Source organism: Molothrus ater, chromosome 3, assembly GCF_012460135.2.
Source record: "Molothrus ater isolate BHLD 08-10-18 breed brown headed cowbird chromosome 3, BPBGC_Mater_1.1, whole genome shotgun sequence".
NCBI classification, from domain to species: Eukaryota; Metazoa; Chordata; class Aves; order Passeriformes; family Icteridae; genus Molothrus; species Molothrus ater.
Window position 1 is genome coordinate 87,619,260 of NC_050480.2, and position 16,746 is coordinate 87,636,005.

Below are 16,746 nucleotides of genomic sequence, written 5' to 3' on the forward strand. Positions count from 1 at the left end.
ACAGGTCTTCAGGAAAGCAAAGGTCATCTCTAGCTGATTTTAGTGTAGACCCAGGCAGGGTGTAAGACTGCAGTGAATGGTGTCAGCTGTACAGAAATCACTAATGCTGATGTGATGCTCCTGCCTGTGTGCAGGTAATCCTGCCCCTTGAAGGCACCTTGGGCTGGAGGCTGCATCCCTGGCTGTGTCCTGGGGAGTGGCAGCTGCTCCCTAGGGAGTGCATCCTTGAGTACTGACGGTACTCATCTGGCTTTTATCAGGTGCAAGGACAAAGTGTTTATTGGGCTGGCTAATAATATTTAAAAATGGTGTTGGTCTGTTATGAAGAGCAATGATCAGACTCTAGTACCTTAGCTCCTGAGAGAAGGACAGAGCTATTGTTTCTCCTTCACATAAAATAACATCCCGAGCTCCTGGCATGGTGCAGCATTTAGCTGTTATTCCTTTACTGTGGATTCAGGCCGTGCATTATTTGTTCCAGTGCTTGGTCACTTGTGTGAAATGGAGGGGGAAGTAAAAGTAGGAGAGCACCTTGTACCTGCACACCTGGATGTGTCTGAGAGAGCACAGTTGTTCCAAACTGTAGAGGAAAGAGCAGTTGACTGCATTTCTACATATAACCTGCCTCTGTTTTGCCCAAGCACTCCGGGAGACAGCTGTTAGTCGAAGTAACTAATATTTGCCTAGAGTTTTTTAAAACTAGAAATCTGTGTCCATCATTTTAATGTTCCAGCCACAAGATGATCAAGTAATGTAAACCATAATTCTGCTCTGTTCCATAATTGCTATTTGCTTATGGATGCAAATTACAAAGAAGCATAATGAGAGTCATAGCTCTTCAATTTGTTTCACTTTAAACAAGCAAGCAAGCAAGCAAAAAAAAAAAAAAAAGAAGCTGAGGCAATAATCATGTTTTCCTGTATGATTCAATACAGTTCAACCCTCTGCATATTAGAGTTCATTGAAAAGACAATTAACAGAATTAACAGTCATAAGATTTACATAAGATATAACAAAGGAATATCAATGTACTTCATATTCTTGAGTCAGAAAAAAGAATTTTTTACACCAACAAGTAATGGGAAGGCCAACATGTCAGGTTCAGTGGTTTGGGGTGTGGCTCCCTCTATTTACCTGGTGCATGTGCAGTTCCCCTTCCTGACATCTGGCAAAGCAACTGAGAGCTTTATGATGATGTGGACTTCGTCTTTTCCCTGGTCCATCTCCTGTGCAGGGGATTCAAGTGATCGGAGAGCACTGTGATAAAACCAAACATTTAGGTGAAATTGCCTTCATTTAGTCTCTCTTGTCTTTGGTGCATTCAGGCCCTATATACACAGCCCTGCTGAGAGGGCAACAGGGGGAAGGAGAAACAAGCAGACAGACAAACAACTAGTTGGTGTAGGTGGCTGGGAAGCCCAAAGAAAATGGAGAAGATACTTAAATTACAATTTATTTCTGACAATTTGGTATTTGTTAAGCAAATACTCTAGGGACTGTAATTTGCCCAGATACACTGATATAATTGAATTTTTGTTCTTCTAAAGTGGAGTTAAACAAAGATAAAAACAGCCTTGGAATGGATTAAATATGGTTTCCTAATTTTGTTATGGAAAATTGAAAGAATAGCAAGCTATCAAACAAAAGTTCTCCTGTCTGCTGAGCCACACTACTAGAATATAGAGAATGTTGATGAGTATAACCATGGCAGTGTTTTGTCTGTTAAAAAAGGCTTTAATACACAATTAGCCAGTTAAAAACCCCCACCAAAACAACTACAGGTAGAGTTAAAAACAGACATGTAAGTTACATAGATTCATTATTTCATGTTATTCATATTATCTCAACTCTGATAAAAATTGTCTTTGTTTGGATAAAAAAGTTGAATTAATTTTGTGTTTTGTAGGTCTCTTCTCAAGAATCTGGGACCAAACCATTGACCTTCACATTCGTACCATCCATTGGACAGCTTCCAACTCATTTTGAGGTTGTGGATATCTCTAAGTTCCTTGTGACAATTCCAGAGGAACCAAAGGATCTGAGCAACCAAAAAATTGTAAATAAGGTAGATTTTTCTTTGCATTGCTTTTTCCACTTCTTCAAAAGATAATTTTATTCTGAGCATTACTGAACTGAAGCCCTTTCCCTTGAATGGTTTCTTGGCTTGTGCTTGGTTTAATTACCAAGATATGGAATCATTGTGCAAGAGAAGGTGAGTGTCTGCTCAATAGCTTGCATTGCCTTTGCCAGACTTTATACTGGAAGGAAACCCTTCATCATCTCAATTCTGTGCTCTGTCAGTCATGCAATGGCAGAGGGGGACTCCTTCTTGATCTTCATGACAGCAAGTGTGGTGTGCAAGGAGTGTTATTACATGGAAATGGACCAGGAGTTGTTCACTGGATCCTGGTTTCAGCAAATGCCAGTGCTGTGGCTTCCAGAAAGGTGCCAATTCCTTTCATAGCTGCATAGTAATGCATCAAAGTGGAAGTAAGCTTTTGATTTTTGAAAACTTTTCCCTGTGATTTCTTGCACAGTGAAGCCCGCAGCACAGCATTCCTGGCTCTCCTTCTTTTAGTCAAGCCTTTGTTTGTTTCTTTCCTGCCTCACAACACTTAATGTGCTATTTTATTCCATGTTGCTTGAAAGGCTACCACAATCCTCAGGTTAATATTAGTGCTTATGGCAATTCTGCTTTTGTATAATTGCTCTTTTCCGGGGACATTGCTGGGGCTGCAGTTCTGGGTGCTTCTCCATAATAAACTTTTCAGAGGAGTTCACAGCCCTCTGACCTGAACATATTCCAGCATTTCAGCAATCTATCTGTCGAAAAAGGGGTTAGGTCTGGGCAAAGGGTGGATGTATTTGAAGAGACATTCACTGGAATATTATCCTCAGGTGGTTTAACTAATTAGTTACATTTACAGGTGCTCGGTATTGGTTTTGTTGTAAGTAATGCCCAGGGTAAAGCAGAATCAGGTCATCCTGTGTATCTCTTCCCCATGTGTTTCTCTGTAGACAGAGGAACCCTTTCTGGAGGTTGATGCAGTGGTGAGGCCTTCATAGCACAGATTAATCCCTCTTCTAAATTGTCTAGAACCTGAACAATGTTTTGACAACCAAGATCAGATAATCAAAATAACACTGTCAAACTTGTAGTGGTGCTATCCCCCTTTATGGTCCAATATTTTTTCTAAGAACTGAACTCCAGGACTCATGGAGCTGCCAGTGAAGTGGAAATTTGTAATTACCGCGTTCCTCAAGCAGCATTCAAATATGAGCCCCATCTGGAGGCCTTCTCTTGCAGTACACAATATGTCTATTCATTTACCTGATTCCTCCTCTGACAAGAAACATGATTTACAATAGCAGTTTCAATACTGAATGCTTTAATGATATGTGTGTCATGTGTGTAGTCTGCACTATTTCTGCTTTCATCTGAAGCATGCTTGAGAAGTGACATACTGGATGTGGAAATTGCAGCAAATACGAGGAACAATTGCGGTCTGTGCTGCGAAGCTTGAACATACAGCAAAGCTCTCTGACCTCTGAGTCTGTTTGCTCTCTTCGAAGAATGCCTTGTCTTAAGGGCCTTTGTTTCTTCATTAATATGTATAGGTTTTGTCCCAGATTTGTCTGTCAGCTCCTCTGAGGAGCATTGTCTGCTCCGTGGATGCTGTGGTCGGGGTGCCTTCCCACCGTGTCTGGTGTAGTGCGGTGTGACAGCTCACTCGGCTCGGCTGCTCTCTCCTTCCCAGCCCCTGTGCCGGCTCTGTCTGGGGCCATCGCTGTCTCAGAGCCCCCTGTTGCTCTGTGAGCTGCTGAGAAGGCAGCTCCCACAGTACTGGCTGGGGGCTGGAAGCTGGGACTCCCCAGCTTCCAGCCAGAAGTGGCTTCTGCTGTGCACTCATGCCTAAATTCTTCATTTGCCTACAGCACTTTTGATAGTGCAGAGACAGCCACTACCTAAAGCCAAAATTACCTCACATTTTGGGGAACACAAATAAAATGCAGTTAATTGGGATCTTTTTCCTTGTGTCTTTTGCAGTCTGACGCAGTCTCTGATGAGCTGGTCTTAAAGAGTGGGGCCAAACAAGGCTGTGTGTCCACTGTCTGTGCAGGCAGCGCCCGAACGGCTTTCCCGTCCCTGGGGTGTCATTCAAGCAGAGGAGAAATGCAGGAGAATGACCTTTTTAAGGCTGAGTTTATCCTGATTACGGACTCTGGTGATGAAGATGAAGTAGCTGCTGCCTCAAGCAACGTTCATCAGCCTTCCGATGGCTACAGTCCCATCAGTGCTCAGCTGCTGACCACATCCCACGATTCCCCTGGCACCGAGGCAGGGAAACCTCCCGGCGATGGGCACCTTCCAGGTGTTGCACTTTCCCACAGTATTACTGATCCACAAAAAAAACAGGTAATGAGATCTTTAGAGATAACCTTTGCTTTCTAAACCTTTCAGGATATGGAACCAGTTTGTGCAGCAACTGGGTGAATTTGTTCTTTAATTAACATTTTCATTGGACATTTCTGTAACGTTTGGACCTTAAGGAGGTGGCCCATCCCTTTTGACTTGCTGCCTCTCCAGCCTACCCATATGATTCTGCTGTGTGTGTGGAGCAGATGAGGCAGATGTATTCTTTAAGAGCAGCTCATCATGACAGCAAGTTAATCAGGAGATGTTAGATTCCTAGCTAGTCTAAATTGGGTAAGGTCATTGAAATCAATGGAGCCTCGAGATCATTTGAATTATTAGCATCAGACTTCCCAGACCTAGATTCTTTTTTCTCCTCAGCACCTCTTGCAGTCCTTTATGCAAGAGAAAGAAGCTGTAAAAATCCTATTATTCTGATTGTTGGTTGGTACACCTGACTTTGCACAGATGTAAAGAACTAATGAAGATGAAATTTCTATTTTATGTGGATCTTTATAGGTGCATTTATCGACTGATTAAATTTTCAATTCTCCCTGGGGCATTTCCAAAAAAGAGTCTTTGAAACGTTTCATTTACAAAATGCATCAATCCAAACTACTTCATGAGAAGTTAATGTCTCTCCTCTTGGGAAGAACACTGATGTATATTGAAGGGTGTATATGCAGTGGAAAATTCCACCTTTAGCAAAATAGCAATGTCCGTGTCACATGAAATAAATTCAGGCATTTCCTTTGACCTTGACTGGGTTACCATCACTTGAAAATGCAATTCTTCATTGATGATTTAAAAACAAATGTTAAGCATGGCTACTTTGTTTCTGAAAATGATTTCCAGATTTCCTAGCTTGTGTTGAAATACTTTTGCCACTCAATTTTTCATAAAAATTCAGAGTCAATTTATGATAGAAGACATTGTGGATAAGAAATCCACTCTAGTTTGGGATTCACAGCATATGAAATGTTTATTTCTTCTGAGAAACTCCCAGTAAAGTCAGTGAGATTTTTCCATGAGGAAGGTTAAAGTCATAGATAAGCATACATAGAGGAAGCAGCCAGTAACAGAATACTTGTCCTGAGGAAATACAAATTTACTTTAGCAATGTTCAGGCTTACTTGGGTAGTTTTTAAAAAGCTTTTACAGAAATCAGGTGAATTTTGGAATACTATATAGAAGAGTTCCTATGTTGGATCTTAAGCTTCTGGTGACTTGAGAAGAAAAGAGGGGTTGGCTGGTAACAGAAGATAAAGATTGCACAGAACAAGAAATTAGGTCCAACTTTGCTAACTGTCCACCTGAACAGGAAGAGAGGCAGTATGTAATATGGGTAATTGCATATCTTGTCATTATTCCTTAGTCACAAATTTTCAAGACTGTACTTCCTCAGTCTTCATTATCTCAGTATCTTTAGCCACCTCTATTCTTTCATAAAAAAAGATGTTTTTACTAACCTGCCTTTCACTGTTTTGGTTCTAAAGTGTTTCCTTAGGCATCATTCTTTCTGACTTGCTATCTAATGAAGGATCATCACTTCTGAAATGAGGGAAAAACTAGAAATATATTAAAGAGATACATTGTTTATCTGTTGGTACATTTCCCTTTTACAAAGGACTCCATATATGGGCTACCTTTTCAGTTCTTGGATTATAAGGGCAGTATCATGTCCCTTTTAAGAGTTATTGCATATAGCATTACATTAACTTGAAAACATAATTAGACAATGAGTTTCCTGTCAGATGTGAAAAAAGCAAGGACCGGTTTTGGGGACCATTGTGTTGCAGAAGGGGTCACTCTAACTGACCCAGAGGGCTCATTCAGCTTAATTCATTTCTGACTTTGTTTAAACAAAAGGAAAAAAGGAAAGCACTAAAAAATTGGAAATTTCTGTTCTGTGAGGCATAGAGGTCCTGACTGATGTTGGAAAATGCCATGCTATTTTCAAAGTCTGAAATAAAATAACCTGCTATTCTGGTCACATTTGGAACTTTTTGGTAATAGTTTAATGTTTATATGTTGTGCTGGGGTTCTTTTGCCCCATTTTTTTTTTTTAAATGTTAAAGAGAGTCTAGCCATGCAAGAGAGTCAGACTGACTCCTGCCTTTGGGAATTTACCCTTTGGCTTCAGCGGGATGTCTGCTTCCCTGAGTGTCAGGGCATGGGCTCAACTTGGAGAAATTTCTTGACTTGCTGTGGGGGGTCAGTAACTGGAAGGATTTTTAGTTACTTGAAGTCACTTGACGTTCCTCAGTCCATTGAGTGCCATCTGGTTTGGCTTTTCCAGATGAATGAGTCGGGGTTCCTACAAACTCATGCCATTGCTTGGACAATGCACCTTCCTTGTTGGGAGAAACTGGACTAAATAGCATTTATATTAATTGGGTCTCAGCTCACAGTCTGATTTACTGTGTTGTCTCTAGGGATTTTTTCATGTTTTTCACAGTTTCTGGTATTTCCTTCTGACTTTCTGGTTCTCAGGTTGCAGTCTTTGTAGGTAATTTGTTTTTATTTTTTCCTGTCTATAAGGATATTCTACTGAGGTCAAAGCATGGTTAACTGGGCCCAGGATCAGGTCTAAATTGAAGACATGATTCACTCAGACGTGATTTGTGCCTTTTGGGGTCTCAGTTTGCACACTCTTTGCTTTTTCCTGTTTGACCAGCACATCTTTCAGGGTCTTGCTGGTATATAACCAACCACATCTTTTGTGCCCTTCCAGAACAGTGTGGCCTCACCAGAATGACCATTTGCAATGTCTCCAGCTCAGTTCTGCCATTTCAAATGTGCTAAAGGTCTTCTGGGCAAGGCTCAATACTAGTATTATGTCCACTTTGAAAATTCTGGAATGATTAACTACAAAGCATCAAGATCTTTTTCAAGTGCCTTTATCCCTTTGTGCTAACATAACCTTGCCACCTATTTCAACTTTCTTCATACATTTTTGGGACATGTATAGGTACTCAGGAGAACAGAAAATGGCTTGCAGTTGAGAATCACAGACCAAAGAAGCACAAAACTACTTTGGTCACTCACTTCTTCAGCACTAATCCAATTCACCTACAGGAGGGTTTAATCTGGTAAAGAACCTGAAAGAAAAACATTCTCCTGATTGAGGGGAGTTATTCTATCTCACTTGGCACTGTTGAGGCTGCAACTGTAAAGCCATGCTCAGTTTGGTGGCCAGCAACCTTCACATTCAAGAGAGATGTGAGGAAGGGAGTGGGGTCCAGCACAAAAGTGTAAACATGCCTGGGGCACATGTGAGCTGAGGCTGAAGGAGCTGGCTTTGTTGACTCCCACCAAGAGACAGCCTAGGAGGCATCTGGGAGCTGCCCAGAGCCCCTTGCAGGGCAGTTACGGGCACGACAGAGCCAAACTCTCCTCTGCAGGGACAGGTGAGGCAGCAATGGCTGCAAATCACAGCGTAGGTGATCCCATCTGGAGCCCAGGAGCAGCTTCCTCAGTGGGAGGTGGTGCAGCACTGGCACAGGCTGCCTGGGGGTGCTGGAGCTCCATCAGAGCTCTGGGGACTGAGGAGACACAGGCACAGCTGACCCGAGCCACTGGTGCTGGTGAGGGCCCTGCTTTGGGTAGGAGGCTGCACTAGATGATCTCTGGAAGTCACTTCCAAGCCACTTTGATTATGATTCCCTGATCCCGTAAATGAGGTTCATCATCTATGGATGTGGTTATTAATACTGTGTTGCAATAGCAAAATCATTTCTGAATATTTGATTAATGGCTCAATTAGCTCAGCATGTGAATGTTCAGTGGTATTTAAACTGGAAGAATTCTGCAAAATGTCTTGATCTTACTTGCAGGAGCATATTTGTCATCTGCTACCATGAATATTTTTGTAGCTGCTTATAAATCTTATTAAGTTTTAACTAATTAGAAGTCAGTGCACATCATATGATTTTATTATGAAGTTTCATATTTGTTCCTTGCTTTTTTTTAATCTGTTGTCTTTGTAAGGGAAATTTATCTATTCTAGTTTGAAATACAGAGATTAAATACCCTAACTCTGTTTTGGTAGTTGATTAACTTCCAGAATTCATTATTAAATTCAGGAGGCTGCTCCAAATTATCAGATTTATTACCACACTGCTTTTCAGCTTGTTAAATGATTTTATCTTTCATGACATATTTAATAATAGTTTTTCATAATGATTAAATGCTGGTAAATGATTTTCAATTTCCAGTATTTTTGCTTCTTCTTAATTAGCAGTATTTTCAACAAGAGTCCTAATTTCTCAATTGAATAGAATATATATACAAGGATATAAACAACATTAATTTTTATATCCAATATTTTCCCTGTATACATCCATTGACTTTCCACTTTGAAATGTGACACCTTAACACATGTATAAAACAGGGGAAGTTAGTGTTGTTGTAAAGGCATTTGGAGGTTTTGTGTTTATTCCCATAAATCAAAGCATTGACCTGGCTTTTCTGAAGTTACCTTATGCAGAAAGCATCTTTGGTTTAAAAGGCTTGCTATTTGTATGGTATCATTTAGCAAGAAGACCTCACTGATTTAAAGTTACAAGGGCTAATAGGGTTTTGAAGTGTGTGTTTAGCCTGTATTTAGGCATAGTTTTGCCTTTGAAAGCTTTTAAATCTTCCTCTTCTGTCGCAGCTTCTTCCAGCATGTGCTCTCACGTCAACATTAGTTGTTTTGTTCTTATTTTTGTTTTGTAATATATCAATACTATATTACATAATCATCATAATTTGTCTGTATTATGGGTAAGATATATGTATTAAAATATAATTAATAGGCTGAGCCAAAGCCATGAGCAAGTAGTGTGTTGAAATTGAATTGTATAATAATAGTCTTTCATAGGGCTGCATAATATTTTCAGGGTATCTAACAGCAGTTAAATAGGTGTTCTGATATATACATCAAGTTTGATGAAATTGGAGTCAATTTCCCTGCTTTGAAATTGCTCAGTCAAATGTTAGGTGACAATTTGTATCCTTTTGGTTTTACAGTTGACTTTAATCATAATTTCATACTGCTATGTTTTATTCATATTGTGCATACCTCAGTTTTTAATTTCAGCATTATAATAACTTGAAAGATTTTGAGAGAATTTCTTTCTTTAGAAGCATGAAACTGTATAACAGGTTGATAATATACTTGTATGCTCTAATTAGTTTTGACAAATCCTAATTAGAAGAGACCCAAGAAAAAAGACACTCATGAAAGAGCTCATGACTGTTTTATTAGTGTATTGAAAGACTGTGGAGAAGGGGATAAGGACTCTAACATGCCTGGAAACTGTCAAATGCTCTGCACTGTGAATGACAGGAGAAGTGAAAAGCAGACTGGATGTCTGATTTAAGTAGTTCCAAGCAAATTTCGCATTCTGATATCACAGTGCTGCAGAAGGGCAGTTTGGTTGTTTACTGAATGAGAAAAAGAACACTTGACTTGAATCCCATTTTCAAAAAGGCTGCTTTCCAGTGAACTGGCAAAGTGAGATTGGACACTATTGCAATTTTCTTACCTTCCACTGTGTTTGCATAATGTGGATGGCATCACATGATTCCGGACACTCATGGCACCACTGTCTTGGGTTTTACCTCAAAGGAAAAATACTGTAGCCTTGAACCTTGTTTACATCAACAAAACTGAAGTGTCATAAACCCGAAGTACCACATAACTTGTCTGCCTCAGTCACCTCCCCATAAGGACCTTAACCATCAGGCTCTATGGCCAAGCTTAAAACAGCCCTATGCTTTTAACCCACACAGCAGTACTAATGGAAACCCTATACGCATGACCACAGGACTGAAATGTGGGGTGTTTAACAGTTCCACAGGTTCCACCTATTTTAACAATTCTGTTCTTTTTTTTTTTTTTTCTCTCCAGTTAATTTCTACTCTTTCCACCTCTGATCATCTTTCCTCTAAACCACCTGCTGTCCACTTAATTTCTCCAATTAATCAGAAAGTAGCGTGCGGTGCCGTGGTTAACATGAATCAAGCCTCTTCGCTGGAAGATTCCTGTAACAACTGGCAGTCAGCAACCAGGTTATCTAAGCAAGAGTCATCTCTCTACTTTCAGTCTGCTTCCCATAGTTCATCTCCCTCAATGTCTAAAATATCCTCTTCTGCATCAAAGAGTTGGTACTCCACTCCTCGATTGTCAGATAACCTACAAACACCAAGTCTCTATAACCCTGACTGTGTTTGCAAAATGGGAGGCTTCACCACATCCTCTCTTCTGACAAAGAGTCCAAATCTTTCCTCCAATCCTCCATGTTCAACTGAAATTCAAGGATCTTTAGCTCAGTCTATATCCCCCAGTTCTTCAAAAAAATTGAATGCTCTGTCTCCTCTCCCTGTACATATAATAACACATTCATTATCTCCCAGCCCTAAACCTTTGTCTCCACCCTCTCTTTACGGGTCTTCTTCGACCATATGTAGTATAAATGAGCCTTGCACACAAACGTTATCCAGAGGAAATTCAACCAAGTCAGGAGTCAAATCCCCTCTGCCAACCAGACTGACTCTCTTAACTGCTATTCTGAGATCAGGCTCCTCTCAGCGGAGGCCGCTTTCTCCTGCTTCTTGTCCCACATTTTCCCCTAGCTCCCTTAGTTCCTCAACACTTGCAATAGATCAAAAGTTCAAAACAACACCCCCAACCCCCAAGAAATCTCTTTCAAGCCCTCCTATTAGGCCAGATTCCCCCAGCAAAGAGGATTATTGGCTTTCAGGATGGGCTCAGCATCTGCCTTTACCTTCCAAGCCTCATTCCACCTCTCAAGCAAGGTCCCTTTTTCCTAAAAAGCCCCCTCCTGTTCAATCACTTTCTCCAGACTGCCGCAATTCTTTGTCATCCCCTCTCTCCTCCCATAGAAGATCAGTTGCTTCTCCAGATTTGCAGTCTTCCCTGCATCCTCCTTGTGCCCCAGCTCCCTCTTCCTTTGCATACCCCACCTCTCCTTCTCCAGAACGGGCTGGGTGGTTCTGCCTCCCGGTCCTGGGCACCTCAGAAGTCTCAGAGAGTGCACACTTACTCACCCATCTTCACTTGCCGGTCATATCCTTTGCTTGCTTCTACCAGTCCTAGTGGTGCATTGTCTCCTCCCTCAGAAAAACACTCATCTCCTTCCCCAAGCTTTTTGCACTCACCTTCTAGATCTAGATCAGATTCATCCCAAACATCTGTTCATGAGATCAGCGCCTCCTCTCCTACCCCTTCTAGCATCTCAAAGCAGTGGTCTCTCCCACGGCCTCACTCTACCCCACTGGTTCCACAAACTGGTAGCATTAATTCCCATCCACAACAATTGAATTCCTCATTGGTGCAAGCAAATTTTAGGTCTAACTCCTGCTCTCCAAGACCTGAGCATTCTGCCACCTCATCAGTGTTAAAGTGCAGATCTCCCATCTCAGTCAAGGCACCAGGCACACTGCCATCAAGACCCAGAGAGCTGACTTCACCACAGTCTTTTTCCCTGCCTCCTGGCCATGAAAACTTCAAACCCAAGGTACTCTTGGTGCATGCTTATTTTATAATATTTCTTTGTCCCCGCAGGAAAAAAATTACACCCATGTGGCAGAATACTAGTAAAATAAATGTGATGTGGAAAAAATGTGGAAAAGGAACAGGTTTTGTATCAATAGTGAAGATAGTGAAAATTAAATCCTACCCTTCAAATTGCTAGCACTGTGTTCTGTATTATGGAGATGATGTTGTAGGAATCCTTTAGCATAAAAAAGAAGATACTTTATTCTTGACTATGATGATTTACTACTAAAGATGGATTTGTGTGCAGTGGCTCTGATGTACATTTGGTACACATATTTGTGAAGCTCGCCTAAAATCGTGGTGTATCAAAAATCAACCATGAAGCATGTTCTCTTCACCCCATTCTAAAATAAATCCTTATGTGTTCCCAGGGAAAGTCATAGAATTGTGGTGATCTGAGGTGCAGGGCTGAGCAAGAAGCAGTTTAATCGAATTGATGCGAACTAGCTGTTCCACTGATAAGTGATTCCCAAGCACCCCATCCTGCCTGTCCTCCTCATTTTCCTGGAGGCTTTCCTCACCCCAGCCACCCTGGGACTGGCCCGGGGCAATAATGAGCTCAGCCTGAGCAAAGACTTTGTGGCCAAGGGCCAGCAATGGAAGATGAGGACAGTCTCCTGCTTCTTCCCTTCCTTTTGTACTCCTCTGATTTTGTTGTGCTAGACAGAGGATGAGGGGAAAAAAAAAAAGCCAAGCTTCCTACAGCCCAAACAAGCTCCTGCTGTTTGTCATCCACCCAAAGGCAGGAGAACCATTGCAGAGTGAGAATGAGCAACGATGGCAGTTTCTGCAGGAGGGCTTGGGAACCAATCACACTGTGGATTTAAAGGTGTATCTCAAGAAAGGGAAGTGAAGGGTATCCAAAAATATGCAGCAGGTAGGTGAAAACAAGAGGAGCTGCTATGCGAAAAGGAGGAGTTTGTTGCAGAAAGCACCAGAGCTGCAGGAGGCTTCCCAACATTTTTTATCTTATCTTTGCACTCTATCCTTTCCTTGTGCTGTGTTCCCTTTCTCCACTCACATCTGAGCTCTGTCCATCACACAAAGTCTATCATAGTTTATTGATTTATTTCCTCACAGCACACCTTACAGCCTGGTCTGCCAGATCAAGTTGTGTCAGATGTACTCCTAACAGTTTGGCCATGGCAGGGGTGACTTAAAAAATGTTAATTGGAAATGAGAGGTTAAAATCAGCACAAAGTAGCAATTGTCATGAATGGTTCTTTTAAAATCCAAATGAGCCAAGAAAAGCCATTGTGCCAAGCAAAGCTGTTCAGTGCTGTTACACCCTGTCAGTATTAGTTAATGAAACAAAAAGAGATATGAAATTGTAGAAATTCCAAGAAAAAAGACCCTGAGACCAAACTGTAACCCATGACCAAGCCTGCAGATTGCAAAAGCAGTTGCTGTTCCTGCTGGCTGGTGCATGGAGCACTGTGAGGTCTCTGGCAGTAAGGAAATTCTCTACTTGTGACACAGAGCTATTGTCTGGGTTTATATTTGCAGAGATTGTTATACTTGTGTCTTTCCTACTGTCCCTTTTCCTACTAATTCTGCTTTATCATGCAATATGGCAGCAATTTTGAAACTGCCCTACCATCCCATGGAGACTGGGAGAGTGTCCACCAGTATCACAGACTTGGACCATTAGTCCAGTCTAATTTTTAATCTTGTAGACAAAGCTGACTCAACTGGAGATGTGGAAGACCTAAAATATCCAAATCTAATGCAGCTGGGTGTTCAGTGCAAGAAAGGTCTCTCATGGCTTTAAAATGTGAGTCAGAGACTTCATCTACTGCTAATACTGCCCATTCAACCCCCATTCTGCTCACTTATTTCCACCCCTAGATTATGGTTTAGCTTAATGAACTTTGCTGATGTATTAATGGTAGCAGGCTGTCCAGTGATACTCCAGCCTCAAATCTCAGTATATTTCCAGAGAAAAAAAGAGAAGTTTTGAGGAAAGACAACTTTAATATCTTTAGCAGCATTTAGGTCTCTTTAGTAGTATTCAGCTCAGCTTTATAACTAGACAAAAAGCAGATTGCTTTATCTGACGACTTTTGACGCATGACAAAATCTTTTTATGTACAAAAGTACTAAGTGAACATCAAGGGAAAAAATACAGCATCTGGAAGTGCTTGCCTTTGGTGTGTATAATTTGGCATGTGTAATTTTTCAGCCTTAATGTTGCTTCAACAGTCATTACAGCAACATTAAGGCACACATTAAACCAACATCTATTAAAGCAGAATTCGGACATGCACCAAATAATACAAATCAAAGGATAACCTATTCATTTGTTTAACTGTTTGTGTATATATATATATATATATATATATATATATATATATATATATATATATATATGCATGTGCTTTCCCTTGGTTTGTATTTTTTAATGATTTAAAAATGGAAATGTTTTGCAAAGTGAATATAAACATGAATCCACAGATCAGTGTGAAGTGTCAGCTTTGGCTGATCACAGGAAATAAAAGCCCTCTCCCTAGACTTTGTAGATACTTTGTTAATGTCCTCATGGACCTAATATAGCAAAATGGACAGTGAAACACTCTAGGGACAGATAAATTGTGCTGGAATAGTTGTTAGAATAACAACTTCTAGCTTTCTGTTTTGAAAAAACTTTGCAGTGGTTTCATGGGGTATCATTCTTCTAAAGCCTTTGATTTTTCCTATTTGAATGTAGCTCAGGAATGCATACAGATCTATACAAAACAGTTGGGGAACAAACTGACTTTAGCAACATGGAGCTCAGCACAGCTGCAAAACCTACCATAAAGCCAGAAAGATTATTCATGAGGAGCTCTAAGCTACCAAGGTTGGTAGCACTGATTTTAAGCCCTTATAGCAGATGTCTAGCAGATTTTGAAGTGCCCCATGGGTGCCCTAGGTGATCATTCGAACAAAAAAAGCAAAAGTTTCTCCCAAACTCCCCATCTGACATTTTCCCAAGCTCTTATGTTGGAATTGGTTTGCTTTTGCCTGTACTGTGGTGCAGGCCAGCAGACCTAACTGTCCACAGCTGTTTAAAATTATTGCTAGATTCCTATGAAGCAAATTATTAAATATATTTAGGTATTGAAAAAATAATTTTAAAAACCATGAAATAATGTGTAAAGAAACATATTCATATAGATGAGAAACTGAATTAAAGACTTTCTACTCATCAAGACCTGCAAAAATAGCACATTGCTCTCAGGTTCTACAGTATATGGAAGTCATGAAGCACATGAAAGCAGTACAGAAACTTTCACATTTTAAGAGTCTGTTATGTCTTTGTTTAGCAAATATAATAGTACAACTAACCTCAAAGTGATCACAGTTCTCTTTTCATATATGATGCACATTTTGTTATATGTCTTCACCAGCCTAGGAGCTAGTGAAGACATTGTATTTCACATGTTCAATGACACAATTTTAGTTGGATTTCAATTATAATCAAACAAGAATACATTTTGTGAATATGCCTATTTTAATATTTGGAATTCAGTCTTCTGTCTCAGTGATCAGTATTTTATTTTAGTTTAAAATAGCTAAACAGAAGTTTAGTTATGCATAACTAAACTTTTGCATATAGTTTTTGTATATGCATAAATTCATCTATGGAGCTCTGCAGTGTTGCTGTCTAAATGTTCAAAGGCCAGGATTCATCACACATGACTTTTGACATTTGAAAGTTACATATCCAAGCACAATTTAGGTGATTCTATTACAGCTAGTGGAGAGAATATGGTGTATTTAGAAGATGATTTTATTTTACCTTTCCATTTGCCTACTTTGGGATTAGATTAATTCTGTAGAAATGGCTATGATTATAAAAAGCATCAGTGTTGACTGAAGAAACTGAATGATAGACATAAGTTAGAATCACTAAATCTCAAATGATTTACTATCCCATGCTCTAAAGCCTCTCCCACCAAAAAACAGAAAAAAGTTCAGTTCCAGAATTTGCATTTATCTGCTTTGCCAAGCTGTTCATTCAATTTGATTGCTGTGATTACTGACTTCTTGAATGACTCATTCTCCTGTTTCCGACTGAGTAAAGCCAAAAGCAAACAATATTATGTATAGAAAGAATTAAAAGGTTGTTCCCTACACTATTTCAAGACAGTTGTGTGGATAAATTTCTTATCTGAGTTAAAATTTTGCTCACTCTGCTGTCATTGAGACCTTTAGTAGATATAAAGAAAATAAAAAGTAAACAAAATAATGACCCAAAGTGCAATATGCTGTTTCGGACTGTTATCTCATAATCACCAGTATTTACTGATGCAGATAATGGTACATTAAAAAACCTGACCCGATTAACAAATAACCTTATTTCCGACTGACTGTCACAGAAATAATCAATCACTAACTTAGAAGTCTATTTTTGTGTGAATTTATGACTTTTTTGTCAGATTGTTGCCAAATAGGGAACAATGTAGCAAATATCTTAATAATAATAATAATAATAATAACAATAATAATAATAATAGTGAACGTTCTAGCAGTCCTGTGATTAAGAATCCTACCTCTTGAACTCCTATAAATATAAAAGAGACTCACCAATCTTCTAAAAATTACTGAATTCAGCCTCTATATTTGTAAAGAAAATGTTAAAAATATTATTTGTAAAGATTTAAAAATAACTGGGCAAACAAATATAGTCTAAAATATAAATTATTTGAAAATAATAAATTTTAAGGTTCATGTTCAAATTTTCATACCCAAACTCATACATTTTGTATGTTTAGATTGCCAG

The 16,746-nt window shown here is 39.8% G+C and overlaps 1 protein-coding gene across 1 annotated transcript in view; it reads left to right on the top strand.

Annotated features, from left to right (window-relative positions):
- MLIP (muscular LMNA interacting protein) overlaps positions 1-16,746 on the top strand; it is a 104,338-nt gene that overhangs the window by 40,920 nt on the left and 46,672 nt on the right. Inside the window, 4 exon segments of the mRNA XM_036381258.2 lie at positions 1,907-2,065; positions 4,049-4,417; positions 10,311-11,402; positions 11,404-11,940. Of these exon segments, the coding sequence (XP_036237151.2) occupies positions 1,907-2,065; positions 4,049-4,417; positions 10,311-11,402; positions 11,404-11,940 (2,157 nt within the window).